This window comes from Pinus tabuliformis, chromosome X, assembly GCF_031772625.1.
Source record: "Pinus tabuliformis cultivar Carrire ecotype Pingquan chromosome X, CPIR1, whole genome shotgun sequence".
Lineage (NCBI taxonomy): Eukaryota > Viridiplantae > Streptophyta > Pinopsida > Pinales > Pinaceae > Pinus > Pinus tabuliformis.
This window is the reverse complement of record NC_142308.1, coordinates 494,363,805-494,384,307: the sequence shown is the minus strand read 5'-3', so window position 1 is coordinate 494,384,307 and position 20,503 is coordinate 494,363,805. Positions and strand designations below refer to the sequence as shown.

The 20,503-nt window shown below is 39.5% G+C and overlaps 5 protein-coding genes across 5 annotated transcripts; all 5 read right to left on the bottom strand.

Moving 5' to 3' along the window:
• Positions 1 to 3,267: 3,267 nt before the first annotated feature.
• Positions 3,268 to 4,010, bottom strand: LOC149140841 (disease resistance RPP13-like protein 4). Its single transcript, XM_089451084.1, has 2 exons — positions 3,892 to 4,010; positions 3,268 to 3,799 (listed from the first exon to the last, which is right to left on the bottom strand). Exons 1-2 carry the CDS (start codon positions 4,008 to 4,010, stop codon positions 3,268 to 3,270), a joined length of 651 nt encoding a protein of 216 aa, XP_089307210.1.
• A 1,375-nt stretch (positions 4,011 to 5,385) lies between these two features.
• On the bottom strand, positions 5,386 to 6,354 carry LOC149140840 (putative disease resistance protein At5g43730). Its single transcript, XM_089451083.1, has one exon. The coding sequence runs from the start codon at positions 6,352 to 6,354 to the stop codon at positions 5,386 to 5,388; it is 969 nt and encodes a 322-aa protein (XP_089307209.1).
• Positions 6,355 to 11,989: 5,635 nt separating this feature from the next.
• LOC149140839 (putative disease resistance protein At5g63020) lies at positions 11,990 to 12,732 on the bottom strand. The gene is made up of 2 exons (XM_089451082.1): positions 12,614 to 12,732; positions 11,990 to 12,521 (listed from the first exon to the last, which is right to left on the bottom strand). Exons 1-2 carry the CDS (start codon positions 12,730 to 12,732, stop codon positions 11,990 to 11,992), a joined length of 651 nt encoding a protein of 216 aa, XP_089307208.1.
• A 1,363-nt stretch (positions 12,733 to 14,095) lies between these two features.
• Positions 14,096 to 15,076, bottom strand: LOC149140838 (putative disease resistance protein At5g43730). The gene has a single exon (XM_089451081.1). It carries the CDS (start codon positions 15,074 to 15,076, stop codon positions 14,096 to 14,098), a length of 981 nt encoding a protein of 326 aa, XP_089307207.1.
• A 1,453-nt stretch (positions 15,077 to 16,529) lies between these two features.
• On the bottom strand, positions 16,530 to 17,672 carry LOC149140837 (disease resistance RPP13-like protein 4). The gene is made up of 2 exons (XM_089451080.1): positions 17,039 to 17,672; positions 16,530 to 16,903 (listed from the first exon to the last, which is right to left on the bottom strand). The coding sequence occupies exons 1-2, from the start codon at positions 17,670 to 17,672 to the stop codon at positions 16,530 to 16,532; spliced, it is 1,008 nt and encodes a 335-aa protein (XP_089307206.1).
• Positions 17,673 to 20,503: the final 2,831 nt, after the last annotated feature.

The window sequence follows — 20,503 nt, the reverse complement described above, 5'->3', positions numbered from 1 at the left end:
TTTCTATAATGTCAAACATTTTTGTCTAAAATTTAATATTGTACATGCCATTATAGTAAATATTTTAAGTGAAGCCATTACACCTTCTTAGATCATAGGCAACTCATCTGATGTAGGTAGCTAAACAAGAGAAAATGTTTCCAGAAGAGGAAATGCTCCTTTGTGACCAAATTCTGTTGGAAACTTACTTACTCTAGGACATTCAATGATCTCCAATTGCCTCAAACCCTTGAGTTTATGTAGATGTGGAAGTTCTTCCAAGAAATGACAACCAACGAATTTAAGATAGCCCAAATATTGAAAGTCATAAAATTTATAATCCATTTTAACCAAGTGAAAGTATTCTAATAATACCAGTCTTCTCAATTTTGACATGTTTCTTATATCGTTGGGTAGAATTTCCAGCTTCAACGTGAGGGAGTTCATTTGAGTCATCTTTCCGAGTGTGCCCTCACTAATAATTTCCCCATTATTTTGTAGTTGTAATGTTTTAAGTTGTGTTAAACTTGCCAAATTGTTGATAGAAGCTGTTTTTTTTCCATCTGGTATCCTTATCTTTCTTCCAAAGAACCTTGCAACCATAAGTTTCCAAATGCTCCAAAGAGGTAAGCCCTGAGATACTGGGAGGTAGAAATTGCAGATCTCTACATCCCTCCAAGCTTAATTTCCTTAAAGATCTCAGCATATGGATGGCGGACGGTAATTCTTGGATGGCAGAATAGGAAAGATCAAGGATCTCCAGATTTACAAGACTGGTAAAAGATGCAGGTAACCTATTGATGGGTATGTGTCTTAAACCCAAATATATTAGCTGCTCCAAACACCCAAAACTCTTTGGCAATGATTTCAATGACGTTCCACTTAAAGAGAACGCCTTAAGGGATATCATACTCCTGACACCCTTGTTGGGATCTTTGTTAAATATGGATTTCCACTGAGAAGCAATGAGCATATTTGTGTAGACGATGTGATTAAGCCGAATGCGGCCCAAACACTCATTTTCATTCACAGCTGTCAAACCCTTACCCACACGGCAGTAGAAATTTTCTTCCTCCTCTGCGATTCGGATTGCCATATCACGCAGGGAGTCATGCACCCTGAAACAGAGTACTTGCCCATCAAAGTCTCTCATCATTGGCTCGATCAAACAACGATCTGCCCATCAAAGTCTCTCATCATTGGCTCGATCAAACAACGATCTGCTAAAATGTTGAGATAATATCTTCCCAGCTTGAATGGATCATAAGCGGGTCGATGCTCATGTTCCAACGTCTTCTTGGCAAGTAAGCCTTCCCCTATCCATACCTGAATCGCCAACTGGACATGAACGACTGTGTCTTCCAAGATGTTTGCAGCTACACATAAAAAGCAGCACAATTGCAGGTCAGCATCCTCATATCCGAGTGCATCATAACTCAACCTAACACAATTGTACACATTGTCCACGTTTGGCAGCCTTTGGACAGCCCATTCCCACTGTTGTGGATGAGTACTCCTGGCCATTGCCCTGCCAACCACTTTGATAGCGAGGGGAAGCCCTCTGCACCTTTTACACACAAGCTTGGCTTTTCCCTCTTGTATGTTTGCCGACAGATTTCCATATAAAAAGCACAATTGCAGGTCAGCATCCTCATAGCCGAGTGCATCATAACTCAACCTAACACAATTGTACACAGTGTCCACGTTTGGCAGCCTTTGGACAACCCATTCCCACTGTTGTGGATGAGTACTTCCGGCCATTGCCCTGCCAACCACTTTGATAGCGAGGGGAAGCCCTCTGCACCTTTTACACACAAGCTTGGCTTTTCCCTCTTCTATGTTTGCTGGCAGATTTCCATTATTATATGGAAAAGTGTGACAAGCAAACAACATCCAACTCTCATCTTCCGACAAATCCTCCATTGTTATTGTGTATTTATCTGCGACACCTGTTTTTAAGAGTGCAACGCGATCCCTGGAACTGACAATGACTTTTAGAGATTAAGAAATTGAAATTGTTTTTTTTAGAGATTAAGAAATTGAAATTGTTTTTTTTAAAGTTCGAGATAAAAATAAATAAATAAATAAATAAATAAATAAATAAATAAAAATAAATAAATTTGAAATTGTCATAAAAATCTAAAGAATTATGAACTATTTATCAAGCTCATTTCTATAATGTCAAACATTTTTGTCTAAAATTTAATGTTGTACATGCCATTATAGTAAATATTTTAAGTGAAGCCATTGCACCTTTCTCTATTACAGGCAACTCCTTTAATGTAGGTAGCCAAGCAAGAGAAAATGTTTCCAGAAGAGGAAATGCTCCTTTGTGACCAAATTCTGTTGGAAACTTACTTACTCTAGGACATTCAATGATCTCCAATTGCCTCAAACCCTTGAGTTTATGTAGATGTGGAAGTTCTTCCAAGAAATGACAACCAGCAAATTTAAGATAGCCCAAATATTGAAAGTCATAAAAATTATAATCCATTTTAACCAAGTGAAAGTATTCTAATAATACCAGTCTTCTCAATTTTGACATGTTTCTTATGTTGTTGGGTAGAATTTCCAGCTTCAATGTGAGGGAGTTCATTTGAGTCATCTTTCCCAGTGTGCCCTCACTAATAATTTCCCCATTATTTTGTAGTTGTAATGTTTTAAGTTGTGTTAAACTTGCCAAATTGTTGATAGAAGCTGTTTTTTTTCCATCTGGTATCCTTATCTTTCTTCCAAAGAACCTTGCAACCATAAGTTTCCAAATGCTCCAAAGAGGTAAGCCCTGAGATACAGGGAGGTAGAAATTGCAGATCTCTACATCTCTCCAAGCTTAATTTCCTTAAAGATCTCAGCATATGGATGGCAGACGGTAATTCTTGGATGGCAGAATAGGAAAGATCAAGGATCTCCAGATTTACAAGACTGGTAAAAGATGCAGGTAACCTATTGATGGGTATGTGTCTTAAACCCAAATATATTAGCTGCTCCAAACACCCAAAACTCTTTGGCAATGATTTCAATGACGTTCCACTTAAAGAGAACGCCTTAAGGGATATCATACTCTTGACACCCTTGTTGGGATCTTTGTTAAATATGGATTTCCACTGAGAAGCAATGAGCATATTTTTGTAGACGATGTGATTAAGCCGAATGCGGCCCAAACACTCATTTTCATTCACAGCTGTCAAACCCTTACCCACACGGCAGTAGAAATTTTCTTCCTCCTCTGCGATTCGGATTGCCATATCATGCAGGGAGTCATGCACCCTGAAACAGAGTACTTGCCCATCAAAGTCTCTCATCATTGGCTCGATCAAACAACGATCTGCCCATCAAAGTCATCATTGGCTCGATCAAACAACGATCTGCTAAAATGTTGAGATAATATCTTCCCAGCTTGAATGGATCATAAGCGGGTCGATGCTCATGTTCCAACGTCTTCTTGGCAAGTAAGCCTTCCCCTATCCATACCTGAATCGCCAACTGGACATGAACGACTGTGTCTTCCAAGATGTTTGCAGCTACACATAAAAAGCACAATTGCAGGTCAGCATCCTCATAGCCGAGTGCATCATAACTCAATCTAACACAATTGTACACACTGTCCACGTTTGGCAGCCTTTGGACAGCCCATTCCCACTGTTGTGGATGAGTACTCCTGGCCATTGCCATGCCAACCACTTTGATAGCGAGGGGAAGCCCTCTGCACCTTTTACACACAAGCTTGGCTTTTCCCTCTTCTATGTTTGTTGGCAGATTTCCATATAAAAAGCACAATTGCAGGTCAGGATCCTCATAGCCGAGTGCATCATAACTCAACCTAACACAATTGAACATAGTGTCCACGTTTGGCAGCCTTTGGACACCCCATTCGCACTGTTGTGGATGATAGCGAGGGGAAGCCCTCTGCACCTTTTACACACAAGCTTGGCTTTTCCCTCTTCTATGTTTGCTGGCAGATTTCCATTATTATATGGAAAAGTGTGACAAGCAAACAACATCCAACTCTCATCTTCCGACAAATCCTCCATTGTTATTGTGTATTTATCTGCGACACTTGTTTTTAAGAGTGCAATGCAATCCCTGGAACTGACAATGACTTTTAGAGATTAAGAAATTGAAATTGTTTTTTTTAGAGATTAAGAAATTGAAATTGTTTTTTTTAAAGTTCGAGATAAAAAAAAAATAAAAATGAAATTGTCATAAAAATCTAAAGAATTATAAAGAATTATGAACTATTTATCAAGCTCATTTCTATAATGTCAAACATTTTTGTCTAAAATTTAATGTTGTACATGCCATTATAGTAAATATTTTAAGTGAAGCCATTGCACCTTTCTCTATTACAGGCAACTCCTTTAATGTAGGTAGCCAAGCAAGAGAAAATGTTTCCAGAAGAGGAAATGCTCCTTTGTGACCAAATTCTGTTGGAAACTTACTTACTCTAGGACATTCAATGATCTCCAATTCCCTCAAACCCTTGAGTTTATGTAGATGTGGAAGTTCTTCCAAGAAATGACAACCAACAAATTTAAGATAGCCCAAATATTGAAAGTCATAAAATTTATAATCCATTTTAACCAAGTGAAAGTATTCTAATAATACCAGTCTTCTCAATTTTGACATGTTTCTTATATCGTTGGGTAGAATTTCCAGCTTCAATGTGAGGGAGTTCATTTGAGTCATCTTTCCGAGTGTGCCATCACTAATAATTTCCTCATTATTTTGTAGTTGTAATGTTTTAAGTTGTGTTAAACTTGCCAAATTGTTGATAGAAGCTGTTCTTTTTCCATCTGGTATCCTTATCTTTCTTCCAAAGAACCTTGCAACCATAAGTTTCCAAATGCTCCAAAGAGGTAAGCCCTGAGATACAGGGAGGTAGAAATTGCAGATCTCTACATCCCTCCAAGCTTAATTTCCTTAAAGATCTCAGCATATGGATGGCGGACGGTAATTGTTGGATGGCAGAATAGGAAAGATCAAGGATCTCCAGATTTACAAGACTGGTAAAAGATGCAGGTAACCTATTGATGGGTATGTGTCTTAAACCCAAATATATTAGCTGCTCCAAACACCCAAAACTCTTTGGCAATGATTTCAATGACGTTCCACTTAAAGAGAACGCCTTAAGGGATATCATACTTTTGACACCCTTGTTGGGAACTTTGTTAAATATGGATTTCCACTGAGAAGCAATGAGCATATTTGTGTAGACGATGTGATTAAGCCGAATGCGGCCCAAACACTCATTTTCATTCACAGCTGTCAAACCCTTACCCACACGGCAGTAGAAATTTTCTTCCTCCTCTGCGATTCGGATTGCCATATCACGCAGGGAGTCATGCACCCTGAAACAGAGTACTTGCCCATCAAAATCTCTCATCATTGGCTCGATCAAACAACGATCTACCCATCAAAGTCTCTCATCATTGGCTCGATCAAACAACGATCTGCTAAAATGTTGAGATAATATCTTCCCAGCTTGAATGGATCATAAGCGGGTCGATGCTCATGTTCCAACGTCTTCTTGGCAAGTAAGCCTTCCCCTATCCATACCTGAATCGCCAACTGGACATGAACGACTGTGTCTTCCAAGATGTTTGCAGCTACACATAAAAAACACAATTGCAGGTCAGCATCCTCATAGCCGAGTGCATCATAACTCAACCTAACACAATTGTACACACTGTCCACGTTTGGCAGCCTTTGGACAGCCCATTCCCACTGTTGTGGATGAGTACTCCTGGCCATTGCCCTGCCAACCACTTTGATAGCGAGGGGAAGCCCTCTGCACCTTTTACACACAAGCTTGGCTTTTCCCTCTTCTATGTTTGCTGGCAGATTTCCATATAAAAAGCACAATTGCAGGTCAGCATCCTCATAGCCGAGTGCATCATAACTCAACCTAACACAATTGTACACAGTGTCCACGTTTGGCAGCCTTTGGACAACCCATTCCCACTGTTGTGGATGAGTACTTCCGGCCATTGCCCTGCCAACCACTTTGATAGCGAGGGGAAGCCCTCTGCACCTTTTACACACAAGCTTGGCTTTTCCCTCTTCTATGTTTGCTGGCAGATTTCCATTATTATATGGAAAAGTATGAAAAGCAAACAACATCCAACTCTCATCTTCCGACAAATCCTCCATTGTTATTGTGTATTTATCTGCGACACCTGTTTTTAAGAGTGCAACGCGATCCCTGGAACTGACAATGACTTTGGAGGTGGAGTGGTTCCTTACAGGGCACAGTACACCTAATTCCTCTAACAATTCTGCAGCATTCCATCCCCATACATCATCTAAGAACAGAATAAGCCCGGTGCTCTGGTGCACTGTCTGATTCAACCATCGCTTTACCTCTTCTTCGTTCATATTTTCGCCCAAATTTACATTTTTTTGTGTGGCTATTTGGGTACGGAGTGCATTTCTAAGACTTTTAAAAGAGGGACTTTGGGAAACAGTGAGCCAAAGTAATAAACCATCCTTAGAATTACTGCGTACCTTTTGGCTATTGAAGAGCGTCTTCAAAAGAAGAGTTTTTCCGGAACTTTTCGAGAATCGAAAATGCTTTATCCTGTCCCACTATAAGGGGTTCTTCGATCAATTTCATCTTTGCAGAGCTTGTTGGAACAACAGGGCCATGGGAAGTACTTGAAGAAGAAGAGCTCATTGCACCAAAATTCACCATACAACCAACTTTCCCTTTTATCCCACAATTGGAATATCTCTTTGTAATTTCTGCCATGTCTACCATAGACATTGCCATCACTTCTACATTAGTGTTCTCTCTAGTTCCTATATTTCTTATTGGACAACCAAAAATTCTTACTTTCTGAAGTGTCTTCAGATCCATATAACTCTCTGGTAATATATTTAATGTTGTACATGCCATTATAGTAAATATTTTAAGTGAAGCCATTGCACCTTTCTCTATTACAGGCAACTCCTTTAATGTAGGTAGCCAAGCAAGAGAAAATGTTTCCAGAAGAGGAAATGCTCCTTTGCGACCAAATTTTGTTGGAAACAAACTTATTCTAGGACATTCAATGATCTCCAATTGCCTCAAACCCTTGAGTTTATGTAGATGTGGAAGTTCTTCCAAGAAATGACAACCAGCAAATTTAAGATAGCCCAAATATTGAAAGTCATAAAAATTATAATCCATTTTAACCAAGTGAAAGTATTCTAATAATACCAGTCTTCTCAATTTTGACATGTTTCTTATATCGTTGGGTAGAATTTCCAGCTTTATGAGTGACAATGTGAGGGAGTTCATTTGAGTCATCTTTCCCAGTGTGCCATCACTAATAATTTCCTCATTATTTTGTAGTTGTAATGTTTTAAGTTGTGTTAAACTTGCCAATTTGTTGATAGAAGCTGTTTTTTTTTCCATCTGGTATCCTTATCTTTCTTCCAAAAAAGCCTTGCAACCATAAGTTTCCAAATGCTCCAAAGAGGTAAGCCCTGAGATACAGGGAGGTAGAAATTGCAGATCTCTACATCCCTCCAAGATTAATTTCCTTAAAGATCACAGCATATGGATGGCGGACGATTATTCTTGGATGGCAGAATAGGAAAGATCAAGGATCTCCAGATTTACAATACTGGTAAAAGATGCAGGTAACGTATTGATGGGCATGTGTCTTAAACCCAAATATATTAGCTGCTCCAAACACCCAATACTCTTTGGCAATGATTTCAATGACGTCCCACTTAAAGAGAACGCCTTAAGGGAGATCATACTCCTGATCACCCTTGTTGGGATCTTTGTTAAATATGGATTTCCACTGAGAATCAATGAGCATATTTGTGTAGATGATGTGATTAGGGGAAAGAAGTCAATCTGTTCTCGCTCAACAAAAGATGAATGCGGCCCAAACACTCATTTTCATTCACAGCTGTCAAACCATTACCCACACGGCAGTAGTAAATTTGATGAGAGATTCTTGCATAAGCTTTCACTTAAAAAGGCTTGGATGAGGGCGGGGGTAAGGAGGGGGATTATATGCACCATGATTGTATAGCACTGAAAATTTAGTCTGGTTCAATTATCCTTTCACAATGAGAAAAGCTAGGAACCATTGTGAGTCCATATTTGGAAATTTTGGTACTCTGTTCCATATTTGCTTACTTTGTTGTACTTTTACTGTAGATGTGCCCCTCACAGCCTTGTATCTTAGCTAAAAATAATCTATAAAAACCATTCTCCAAACTAAAAACAAATAAAATATATACCTCTATATAATCGTGGTACTCTGTAATACTTATAGGCAATATAAGGCAACCGAAGTGGGGGCATCTGAAAGAGTTGCACAAAGAGATAAAACTATGTGAAGCTGCTCTACTCTATGGAGACGTGAATACCATTTCACTGGGCCAAGGCCTTGAGGTTGGTCATTCAATTGAATATTTTTCTATAACAAGATTAATACATTATGACATTGCAAATAAACATTTATTTCTTGCAAGGGAGTGTCATTTTAAAAGCTGTTGAGATGGACCCCTCTATTTTTTTTCTTTTTCCCTAGATTCACTCTTTTTCTCCGCTATTTCTCAGCCTTTTTCATAGCCATGTACAAGTGAATTTCCGTCTTCTTGTTTTTTTTTTTTAAGTTAGAGATTAAGAAATTGAAATTGTTTTTTTTAAAGTTCGAGATAAAAACAAAACAAAAAAAAAAAAAAAAAAAAAAAAAAAATTGAAATTGTCATAAAAATCTAAAGAATTATAAAGAATTGTGAACTATTTATCAAGCTCATTTCTATAATGTCAAACATTTTTGTCTAAAATTTAATGTTGTACATGCCATTATAGTAAATATTTTAAGTGAAGCCATTGCACCTTTCTCTATTACAGGCAACTCCTTTAATGTAGGTAGCCAAGCAAGAGAAAATGTTTCCAGAAGAGGAAATGCTCCTTTGTGACCAAATTCTGTTGGAAACTTACTTACTCTAGGACATTAAATGATCTCCAATTGCCTCAAACCCTTGAGTTTATGTAGATGTGGAAGTTCTTCCAAGAAATGACAACCAACGAATTTAAGATAGCCCAAATATTGAAAGTCATAAAATTTATAATCCATTTTAACCAAGTGAAAGTATTCTAATAATACCAGTCTTCTGAATTTTGACATGTTTCTTATATCGTTGGGTAGAATTTCCAGCTTCAACGTGAGGGAGTTCATTTGAGTCATCTTTCCGAGTGTGCCCTCACTAATAATTTCCCCATTATTTTGTAGTTGTAATGTTTTAAGTTGTGTTAAACTTGCCAAATTGTTGATAGAAGCTGTTTTTTTTCCATCTGGTATCCTTATCTTTCTTCCAAAGAACCTTGCAACCATAAGTTTCCAAATGCTCCAAAGAGGTAAGCCCTGAGATACAGGGGGGTAGAAATTGCAGATCTCTACATCCCTCCAAGCTTAATTTCCTTAAAGATCTCAGCATATGGATGGCGGACGGTAATTCTTGGATGGCAGAATAGGAAAGATCAAGGATCTCCAGATTTACAAGACTGGTAAAAGATGCAGGTAACCTATTGATGGGTATGTGTCTTAAACCCAAATATATTAGCTGCTCCAAACACCCAAAACTCTTTGGCAATGATTTCAATGACGTTCCACTTAAAGAGAACGCCTTAAGGGATATCATACTCTTGACACCCTTGTTGGGATCTTTGTTAAATATGGATTTCCACTGAGAAGCAATGAGCATATTTGTGTAGACGATGTGATTAAGCCGAATGCAGCCCAAACACTCATTTTCATTCACAGCTGTCAAACCCTTACCCACACGGCAGTAGAAATTTTCTTCCTCCTCTGCGATTCGGATTGCCATATCACGCAGGGAGTCATGCACCCTGAAACAGAGTACTTGCCCATCAAAGTCTCTCATCATTGGCTCGATCAAACAACGATCTGCCCATCAAAGTCTCTCATCATTGGCTCGATCAAACAACGATCTGCTAAAATGTTGAGATAATATCTTCCCAGCTTGAATGGATCATAAGCGGGTCGATGCTCATGTTCCAACGTCTTCTTGGCAAGTAAGCCTTCCCCTATCCATACCTGAATCGCCAACTGGACATGAACGACTGTGTCTTCCAAGATGTTTGCAGCTACACATAAAAAGCAGCACAATTGCAGGTCAGCATCCTCATAGCCGAGTGCATCATAACTCAACCTAACACAATTGTACACATTGTCCACGTTTGGCAGCCTTTGGACAGCCCATTCCCATTGTTGTGGATGAGTACTCCTGGCCATTGCCTTGCCAACCACTTTGATAGCGAGGGGAAGCCCTCTGCACCTTTTACACACAAGCTTGGCTTTTCCCTCTTGTATGCTTGCTGGCAGATTTCCATATAAAAAGCACAATTGCAGGTCAGGATCCTCATAGCCGAGTGCATCATAACTCAACCTAACACAACTGTACACAGTGTCCACGTTTGGCAGCCTTTGGATAACCCATTCGCACTGTTGTGGATGAGTACTTCTGGCCATTGCCCTGCCAACCACTTTGATAGCGAGGGGAAGCCCTCTGCACCTTTTACACACAAGCTTGGCTTTTCCCTCTTCTATGTTTGCTGGCAGATTTCCATTATTATATGGAAAAGTGTGACAAGCAAACAACATCCAACTCTCATCTTCCGACAAATCCTCCATTGTTATTGTGTATTTATCTGCGACACCTGTTTTTAAGAGTGAAATGCAATCCCTGGAACTGACAATGACTTTTAGAGATTAAGAAATTGAAATTGTTTTTTTTAGAGATTAAGAAATTGAAATTGTTTTTTTTAAAGTTCGAGATAAAAAAAAATAAAAAAATAAATAAAAATAAATAAATTTGAAATTGTCATAAAAATCTAAAGAATTATGAACTATTTATCAAGCTCATTTCTATAATGTCAAACATTTTTGTCTAAAATTTAATGTTGTACATGCCATTATAGTAAATATTTTAAGTGAAGCCATTGCACCTTTCTCTATTACAGGCAACTCCTTTAATGTAGGTAGCCAAGCAAGAGAAAATGTTTCCAGAAGAGGTAATGCTCCTTTGTGACCAAATTCTGTTGGAAACTTACTTACTCTAGGACATTCAATGATCTCCAATTGCCTCAAACCCTTGAGTTTATGTAGATGTGGAAGTTCTTCCAAGAAATGACAACCAACAAATTTAAGATAGCCCAAATATTGAAAGTCATAAAATTTATAATCCATTTTAACCAAGTGAAAGTATTCTAATAATACCAGTCTTCTCAATTTTGACATGTTTCTTATATCATTGGGTAGAATTTCCTGTTTCAATGTGAGGGAGTTCATTTGAGTCATCTTTCCGAGTGTGCCCTCACTAATAATTTCCCCATCATTTTGTAGTTGTAATGTTTTAAGCTGTGTTAAACTTGCCAAATTGTTGATAGAAGCTGTTTTTTTTCCATCTGGTATCCTTATCTTTCTTCCAAAGAACCTTGCAACCATAAGTTTCCAAATGCTCCAAAGAGGTAAGCCCTGAGATACAGGGAGGTAGAAATTGCAGATCTCTACATCTCTCCAAGCTTAATTTCCTTAAAGATCTCAGCATATGGATGGCAGACGGTAATTCTTGGATGGCAGAATAGGAAAGATCAAGGATCTCCAGATTTACAAGACTGGTAAAAGATGCAGGTAACCTATTGATGGGTATGTGTCTTAAACCCAAATATATTAGCTGCTCCAAACACCCAAAACTCTTTGGCAATGATTTCAATGACGTTCCACTTAAAGAGAACGCCTTAAGGGATATCATACTCTTGACACCCTTGTTGGGATATTTGTTAAATATGGATTTCCACTGAGAAGCAATATGCATATTTTTGTAGACGATGTGATTAAGCCGAATGCGGCCCAAACACTCATTTTCATTCACAGCTGTCAAACCCTTACCCACACGGCAGTAGAAATTTTCTTCCTCCTCTGCGATTCGGATTGCCATATCACGCAGGGAGTCATGCACCCTGAAACAGAGTACTTGCCCATCAAAGTCTCTCATCATTGGCTCGATGAAACAACGATCTGCCCATCAAAGTCATCATTGGCTCGATCAAACAAGGATCTGCTAAAATGTTGAGATAATATCTTCCCAGCTTGAATGGATCATAAGCGGGTCGATGCTCATGTTCCAACGTCTTCTTGGCAAGTAAGCCTTCCCCTATCCATACCTGAATCGCCAACTGGACATGAACGACTGTGTCTTCCAAGATGTTTGCAGCTACACATAAAAAGCACAATTGCAGGTCAGCATCCTCATAGCCGAGTGCATCATAACTCAACCTAACACAATTGTACACACTGTCCACGTTTGGCAGCCTTTGGACAGCCCATTCCCACTGTTGTGGATGAGTACTCCTGGCCATTGCCATGCCAACCACTTTGATAGCGAGGGGAAGCCCTCTGCACCTTTTACACGCAAGCTTGGCTTTTCCCTCTTCTATGTTTGCTGGCAGATTTCCATATAAAAAGCACAATTGCAGGTCAGGATCCTCATAGCCGAGTGCATCATAACTCAACCTAACACAATTGAACACAGTGTCCACGTTTGGCAGCCTTTGGACAACCCATTCGCACTGTTGTGGATGATAGCGAGGGGAAGCCCTCTGCACCTTTTACACACAAGCTTGGCTTTTCCCTCTTCTATGTTTGCTGGCAGATTTCCATTATTATATGGAAAAGTGTGACAAGCAAACAACATCCAACTCTCATCTTCCGACAAATCCTCCATTGTTATTGTGTATTTATCTGCGACACCTGTTTTTAAGAGTGCAATGCAATCCCTGGAACTGACAATGACTTTTAGAGATTAAGAAATTGAAATTGTTTTTTTTAGAGATTAAGAAATTGAAATTGTTTTTTTTAAAGTTCGAGACAAAAAAAAAAAAAAAATGAAATTGTCATAAAAATCTAAAGAATTATAAAGAATTATGAACTATTTATCAAGCTCATTTCTATAATGTCAAACATTTTTGTCTAAAATTTAATGTTGTACATGCCATTATAGTAAATATTTTAAGTGAAGCCATTGCACCTTTCTCTATTACAGGCAACTCCTTTAATGTAGGTAGCCAAGCAAGAGAAAATGTTTCCAGAAGAGGAAATGCTCCTTTGTGACCAAATTCTGTTGGAAACTTACTTACTCTAGGACATTCAATGATCTCCAATTGCCTCAAACCCTTGAGTTTATGTAGATGTGGAAGTTCTTCCAAGAAATGACAACCAACAAATTTAAGATAGCCCAAATATTGAAAGTCATAAAAATTATAATCCATTTTAACCAAGTGAAAGTATTCTAATAATACCAGTCTTCTCAATTTTGACATGTTTCTTATATCGTTGGGTAGAATTTCCAGCTTCAATGTGAGGGAGTTCATTTGAGTCATCTTTCCCAGTGTGCCCTCACTAATAATTTCCCCATTATTTTGTAGTTGTAATGTTTTAAGTTGTGTTAAACTTGCCAAATTGTTGATAGAAGCTGTTTTTTTTCCATCTGGTATCCTTATCTTTCTTCCAAAGAACCTTGCAACCATAAGTTTCCAAATGCTCCAAAGAGGTAAGCCCTGAGATACTGGGAGGTAGAAATTGCAGATCTCTACATCCCTCCAAGCTTAATTTCCTTAAAGATCTCAGCATATGGATGGCGGACGGTAATTCTTGGATGGCAGAATAGGAAAGATCAAGGATCTCCAGATTTACAAGACTGGTAAAAGATGCAGGTAACCTATTGATGGGTATGTGTCTTAAACCCAAATATATTAGCTGCTCCAAACACCCAAAACTCTTTGGCAATGATTTCAATGACGTTCCACTTAAAGAGAACGCCTTAAGGGATATCATACTCCTGACACCCTTGTTGGGATCTTTGTTAAATATGGATTTCCACTGAGAAGCAATGAGCATATTTGTGTAGACGATGTGATTAAGCCGAATGCGGCCCAAACACTCATTTTCATTCACAGCTGTCAAACCCTTACCCACACGGCAGTAGAAATTTTCTTCCTCCTCTGCGATTCGGATTGCCATATCACGCAGGGAGTCATGCACCCTGAAACAGAGTACTTGCCCATCAAAGTCTCTCATCATTGGCTCGATCAAACAACGATCTGCCCATCAAAGTCTCTCATCATTGGCTCGATCAAACAACGATCTGCTAAAATGTTGAGATAATATCTTCCCAGCTTGAATGGATCATAAGCGGGTCGATGCTCATGTTCCAACGTCTTCTTGGCAAGTAAGCCTTCCCCTATCCATACCTGAATCGCCAACTGGACATGAACGACTGCGTCTTCCAAGATGTTTGCAGCTACACATAAAAAGCACAATTGCAGGTCAGCATCCTCATAGCCGAGTGCATCATAACTCAACCTAACACAATTGTACACACTGTCCACGTTTGGCAGCCTTTGGACAGCCCATTCCCACTGTTGTGGATGAGTACTCCTGGCCATTGCCCTGCCAACCACTTTGATAGCGAGGGGAAGCCCTCTGCACCTTTTACACACAAGCTTGGCTTTTCCCTCTTCTATGTTTGCTGGCAGATTTCCATATAAAAAGCACAATTGCAGGTCAGCATCCTCATAGCCGAGTGCATCATAACTCAACCTAACACAATTGTACACAGTGTCCACGTTTGGCAGCCTTTGGACAACCCATTCCCACTGTTGTGGATGAGTACTTCCAGCCATTGCCCTGCCAACCACTTTGATAGCGAGGGGAAGCCCTCTGCACCTTTTACACACAAGCTTGGCTTTTCCCTCTTCTATGTTTGCTGGCAGATTTCCATTATTATATGGAAAAGTGTGACAAGCAAACAACATCCAACTCTCATCTTCCGACAAATCCTCCATTGTTATTGTGTATTTATCTGCGACACCTGTTTTTAAGAGTGCAACGCGATCCCTGGAACTGACAATGACTTTGGAGGTGGAGTGGTTCCTTACAGGGCACAGTACACCTAATTCCTCTAACAATTCTGCAGCATTCCATCCCCATACATCATCTAAGAACAGAATAAGCCCGGTGCTCTGGTGCACTGTCTGATTCAACCATCGCTTTACCTCTTCTTCGTTCATATTTTCGCCCAAATTTACATTTTTTTGTGTGGCTATTTGGGTACGGAGTGCATTTCTAAGACTTTTAAAAGAGGGACTTTGGGAAACAGTGAGCCAAAGTAATAAACCATCCTTAGAATTACTGCGTACCTTTTGGCTATTGAAGAGCGTCTTCAAAAGAAGAGTTTTTCCGGAACTTTTCGAGAATCGAAAATGCTTTATCCTGTCCCACTATAAGGGGCTCTTCGATCAATTTCATCTTTGCAGAGCCTGTTGGAACAACAGGGCCATGGGAAGTACTTGAAGAAGAAGAGCTCATTGCACCAAAATTCACCATACAACCAACTTTCCCTTTTATCCCACAATTGGGAATATCTCTTTGTAATTTCTGCCATGTCTACCATAGACATTGCCATCACTTCTACATTAGTGTTCTCTCTAGTTCCTATATTTCTTATTGGACAACCAAAAATTCTTACTTTCTGAAGTGTCTTCAGATCCATATAACTCTCTGGTAATATATTTAATGTTGTACATGCCATTATAGTAAATATTTTAAGTGAAGCCATTGCACCTTTCTCTATTACAGGCAACTCCTTTAATGTAGGTAGCCAAGCAAGAGAAAATGTTTCCAGAAGAGGAAATGCTCCTTTGCGACCAAATTTTGTTGGAAACAAACTTATTCTAGGACATTCAATGATCTCCAATTGCCTCAAACCCTTGAGTTTATGTAGATGTGGAAGTTCTTCCAAGAAATGTCAACCAGCAAATTTAAGATAGCCCAAATATTGAAAGTCATAAAAATTATAATCCATTTTAACCAAGTGAAAGTATTCTAATAATACCAATCTTCTCAATTTTGACATGTTTCTTATATCGTTGGGTAGAATTTCCAGCTTTATGAGTGACAATGTGAGGGAGTTCATTTGAGTCATCTTTCCCAGTGTGCCATCACTAATAATTTCCTCATTATTTTGTAGTTGTAATGTTTTAAGTTGTGTTAAACTTGCCAATTTGTTGATAGAAGCTGTTTTTTTTTCCATCTGGTATCCTTATCTTTCTTCCAAAAAAGCCTTGCAACCATAAGTTTCCAAATGCTCCAAAGAGGTAAGCCCTGAGATACAGGGAGGTAGAAATTGCAGATCTCTACATCCCTCCAAGATTAATTTCCTTAAAGATCACAGCATATGGATGGCGGACGGTTATTCTTGGATGGCAGAATAGGAAAGATCAAGGATCTCCAGATTTACAATACTGGTAAAAGATGCAGGTAACGTATTGATGGGCATGTGTCTTAAACCCAAATATATTAGCTTCTCCAAACACCCAATACTCTTTGGCAATGATTTCAATGACGTCCCACTTAAAGAGAACGCCTTAAGGGAGATCATACTCCTGATCACCCTTGTTGGGATCTTTGTTAAATATGGATTTCCACTGAGAAGCAATGAGCATATTTGTGTAGATGATGTGATTAGGGGAAAGAAGTCAATCTGTTCTCTCTCAACAAAAGACGAATGCGGCCCAAACACTCATTTTCATTCACAGCTGTCAAACCATTACCCACACGGCAATAGAAATTTTCTTCCTCCTCTGCGATTCGGATTGCCATATCACGCAGGGAGTCATGCACCCTGAAACAGAGTACTTGCCCATTAAAGTCTCTCATCATTGGCTCGATCAAACAACGATATGCTAAAATGTTGAGATAATATCTTCCCAGCTCGAATGGATCATAAGCGGGTCGATGCTCATGTTCCAACGTCTTCTTGGCAAGTAAGCCTTCCCCTATCCATACCTGAATCGCCAACTGGACATGAACGACTGCGTCTTCCAAGATGTTTGCAGCTACACATAAAAAGCACAATTGCAGGTCAGCATCCTCATAGCCGAGTGCATCATAACTCAACCTAACAGAATTGTACACACTGTCCACGTTTGGCAGCCTTTGGACAGCCCATTCTCACTGTTGTGGATGAGTACTCCCGGCCATTGCCCTGCCAACCACTTTGATAGCGAGGGGAAGCCCTCTGCACCTTTTACACACAAGCTTGGCTTTTCCCTCTTCTATGTTTGCTGGCAGATTTCCATATAAATAGCACAATTGCAGGTCAGCATCCTCATAGCCGAGTGCATCATAACTCAACCTAACACAATTGTACACACTGTCCACGTTTGGCAGCCTTTGGACAGCCCATTCCCACTGTTGTGGATGAGTACTCCCGGCCATTGCCCTGCCAACCACTTTGATAGCGAGGGGAAGCCCTCTGCACCTTTTACACACAAGCTTGGCTTTTCCCTCTTCTATGTTTGCTGGCAGATTTCCATTATTATATGGAAAAGTGTGACAAGCAAACAACTTCCAACTCTCATCTTCCGACAAGTCCTCCATTGTTATTGTGTATTTATCTGCGACACCTATTTTTAAGAGTGCAGCGCGAACCCTGGAACTGACAATGACTTTGGAGGTGGAGTGGTTCCTTACAGGGCACAATACACCTAATTCCTCAAACAATTCTGCAGCATTGCATCCCCATACATCATCTAAGAATAGAATAAACCCGGTGCTCTGGTGCACTGTCTGATTCAACCATCGCTTTACCTCTTCTTCGTTCATATTTTCGCCCAAATTTACATTTTTTGTGTGGCTATTTGGGTACGGAGTGCATTTCTAAGACTTGTAAAAGAGGGACTTTGGGAAACAGTGAGCCAAAGTAATAAACCATCCTTAGAATTACTGCGGACCTTTTGGCTATTGAAGAGCGTCTTCAAAAGAAGAGTTTTTCCGGATCCACCCTTGCCAACAACACCAACTTTTCGAGAATCGAAAATGCTTTATCCTGTCCCACTATAAGGGGCTCTTCGATAAATTTCATCTTTACAGAGCCCGTTGGAACAACAGGGCCATGGGAAGTACTTGAAGAAGAAGAGCTCATTGCACCAAAATTCACCATACAACCAACTTTCCCTTTTATCTCACAATTGGGAATATCTCTTTGTAATTTCTTCCATGTCTACCATAGACATTTCCATCACTTCTACATTAGTGTTCTCTCTATTTCCTATATTTCTTATTAGACAACCAAAAATTCTTACTTTCTGAAGTGTCTTCTGATCCATATAACTCTCTGGTAATATATTTAATGTTGTACGTGCCATTATATTAAATATTTTAAGTGAAGCCATTGCACCTTTCTCTATTACAGGCAACTCCTTTAATGTAGGTAGCCAAGCAAGAGAAAATGTTTCCAGAAGAGGAAATGCTCCTTTGTGACCAAATTCTGTTGGAAACAAACTTACTCTAGGACATTCAATGATCTCCAATTGCCTCAAACCCTTGAGTTTATGTAGATCCAGCATGCCAGGGTTGATTAAATTTCGAAAGTCAATTAAATAGTCAAAAGTTTTAAAGTTGTTGACTAGATTTGTAGAGTAAGTGAAATAGTCAAAAGGCGCTTTAAGTCACTGCCAGAATCAAAGCTTGTTTCCGAATGAGCACGAGCTAGCAGAGCCGCCCATGATATTTCCGGAGGCATTTATCGAGGCGGAGGAATTGCCTGGACCGCCAAAAGTGGTTGGAATCCGGGCAAAAAAATTTCAAAAAATTTCATAAATCCTTCACTTTGAAGATATCCCCGTTGGAATCTCCCTGAAACATAACATATGATAAAAAAAACATCAATAAAGAAACAAAATTGCATAAACTTTTGACTTCTTTCTTCTATGCTATTGTTTCTCATCATTGCCTTACGGCGTTTTCTTTGCAACATGTGGTGCAAATGCTAGTTTATTTTTACGCAGCGTTTCCATTTGAAATCAACTTTGCTTTTGGGTTACGTGTACATGTCTCAGCCTTTGATTTAAATGTTAGACGATGAAAATGATCTTATCCATCCAATTGATCAGAGTGGTATACAATGCGACCCCGCGGGTATACCATGCAACCCAGCAGATAGATGCTGGCACTCGCTGGACGCTGCGCTGCTTCCACTTCCAGGTGACGCTACGTGTGGAGACCTTGCACTTGCCCTCGCTGTACATATCTTCCAGGTCGAATTTTACAAGCACACAAATTCCGTGGACTCACAGAAGATGAAGCCGAAGCTGAAAATTCAAGATTCTAGCAACAATACCAAAGGTTCAACAATATCGTGTAAGACAGCCACATTGCCGGCGGTTCGACTTCATCGGCCGAGGATTTTGAAAAACGGATTGGGGACAGAGGGTTGGTATTGACCGACTGGGCGCCACAGAAAGAGATTTTATCACATTCTTCGACTGGCGCTTTTCTGACGCATTGTGGTTGGAACTCTCTCATGGAGGGAATGAGCGTGGGATTGCCTTTCATCGCTCTGCCGATGCAATGGGATCAGGGATTGAATGCCAGATTGATTGTCACTGAATTGAAAGTGGGTGTGGAGGTCGTTAGAGGGGCCGACGGCGGCACCAGCAGGGAGGACATTTGCAGAGGTGTGATGGCAGTAATGGCGCCGGAAGAGGGGAAGGAGGTGAAGCAGAGGGCATCGCAGATGGGAGATGTGTTCAGAAAGATGATATTGAATAGGGAAAGCTGTAAAGGATCTGAAGAGCGATATGTTGATAAATTCGTTCAGCAGCTGCTCGCATTGGCCTCCGCTAAGGGCGGACATGGGTGTCATTGAATCGAATTCAGCACGTGAGATGCCCTTTTCGTCAATAAGTAAATGGCAGATGATACTTTGTTTGAAATCCGTGTGTTCTGCAATTCGTTAATAACTACATGGGGTGATAATTTGTATTTGAATTCCCTGTGCTTTATAATAATGATGACTGCTATATTGCGTTAATTCAAATTTTATTGTTCTTCTTTATACTGTGGGTCGATTTCGATTCCATTCCTTAGCATCCTTATTACGATTTCGAATGCTAAGGGCGGACATGGGTGTCATTGAATCGAATTCAGCACGTGAGATGCCCTTTTCGTCAATAAGTAAATGGCAGATGATACTTTGTTTGAAATCCGTGTGTTCTGCAATTCGTTAATAACTACATGGGGTGATAATTTGTATTTGCATTCCCTGTGCTTTATAATAATGATGACTGCTATATTGCGTTAATTCAAATTTTATTGTTCTTCTTTATACTGTGGGTCGATTTCGATTCCATTCCTTAGCATCCTTATTACGATTTCGAATCGTTAGCATATCCCTTAGCAAATTCCAGATTATTCTTAAATTTTACAATTGACCTATGTTCAGTTCACCAAATTGAAATACTTAAAATTTCCATTTTAGTTAAATTGACCAAAACTGATATTTTGTTAAATTTTACATGTTCTATAAGTGTTTCTCCTTTAGCATGGCGAACTTCAGTAAATCCATACAATTCTGATAACAATGCAACAGGTGCAAACATTATTTAAATGTTATGGAACAACATGTTGAGCAGTTTTTGTGACATATTTTAGGC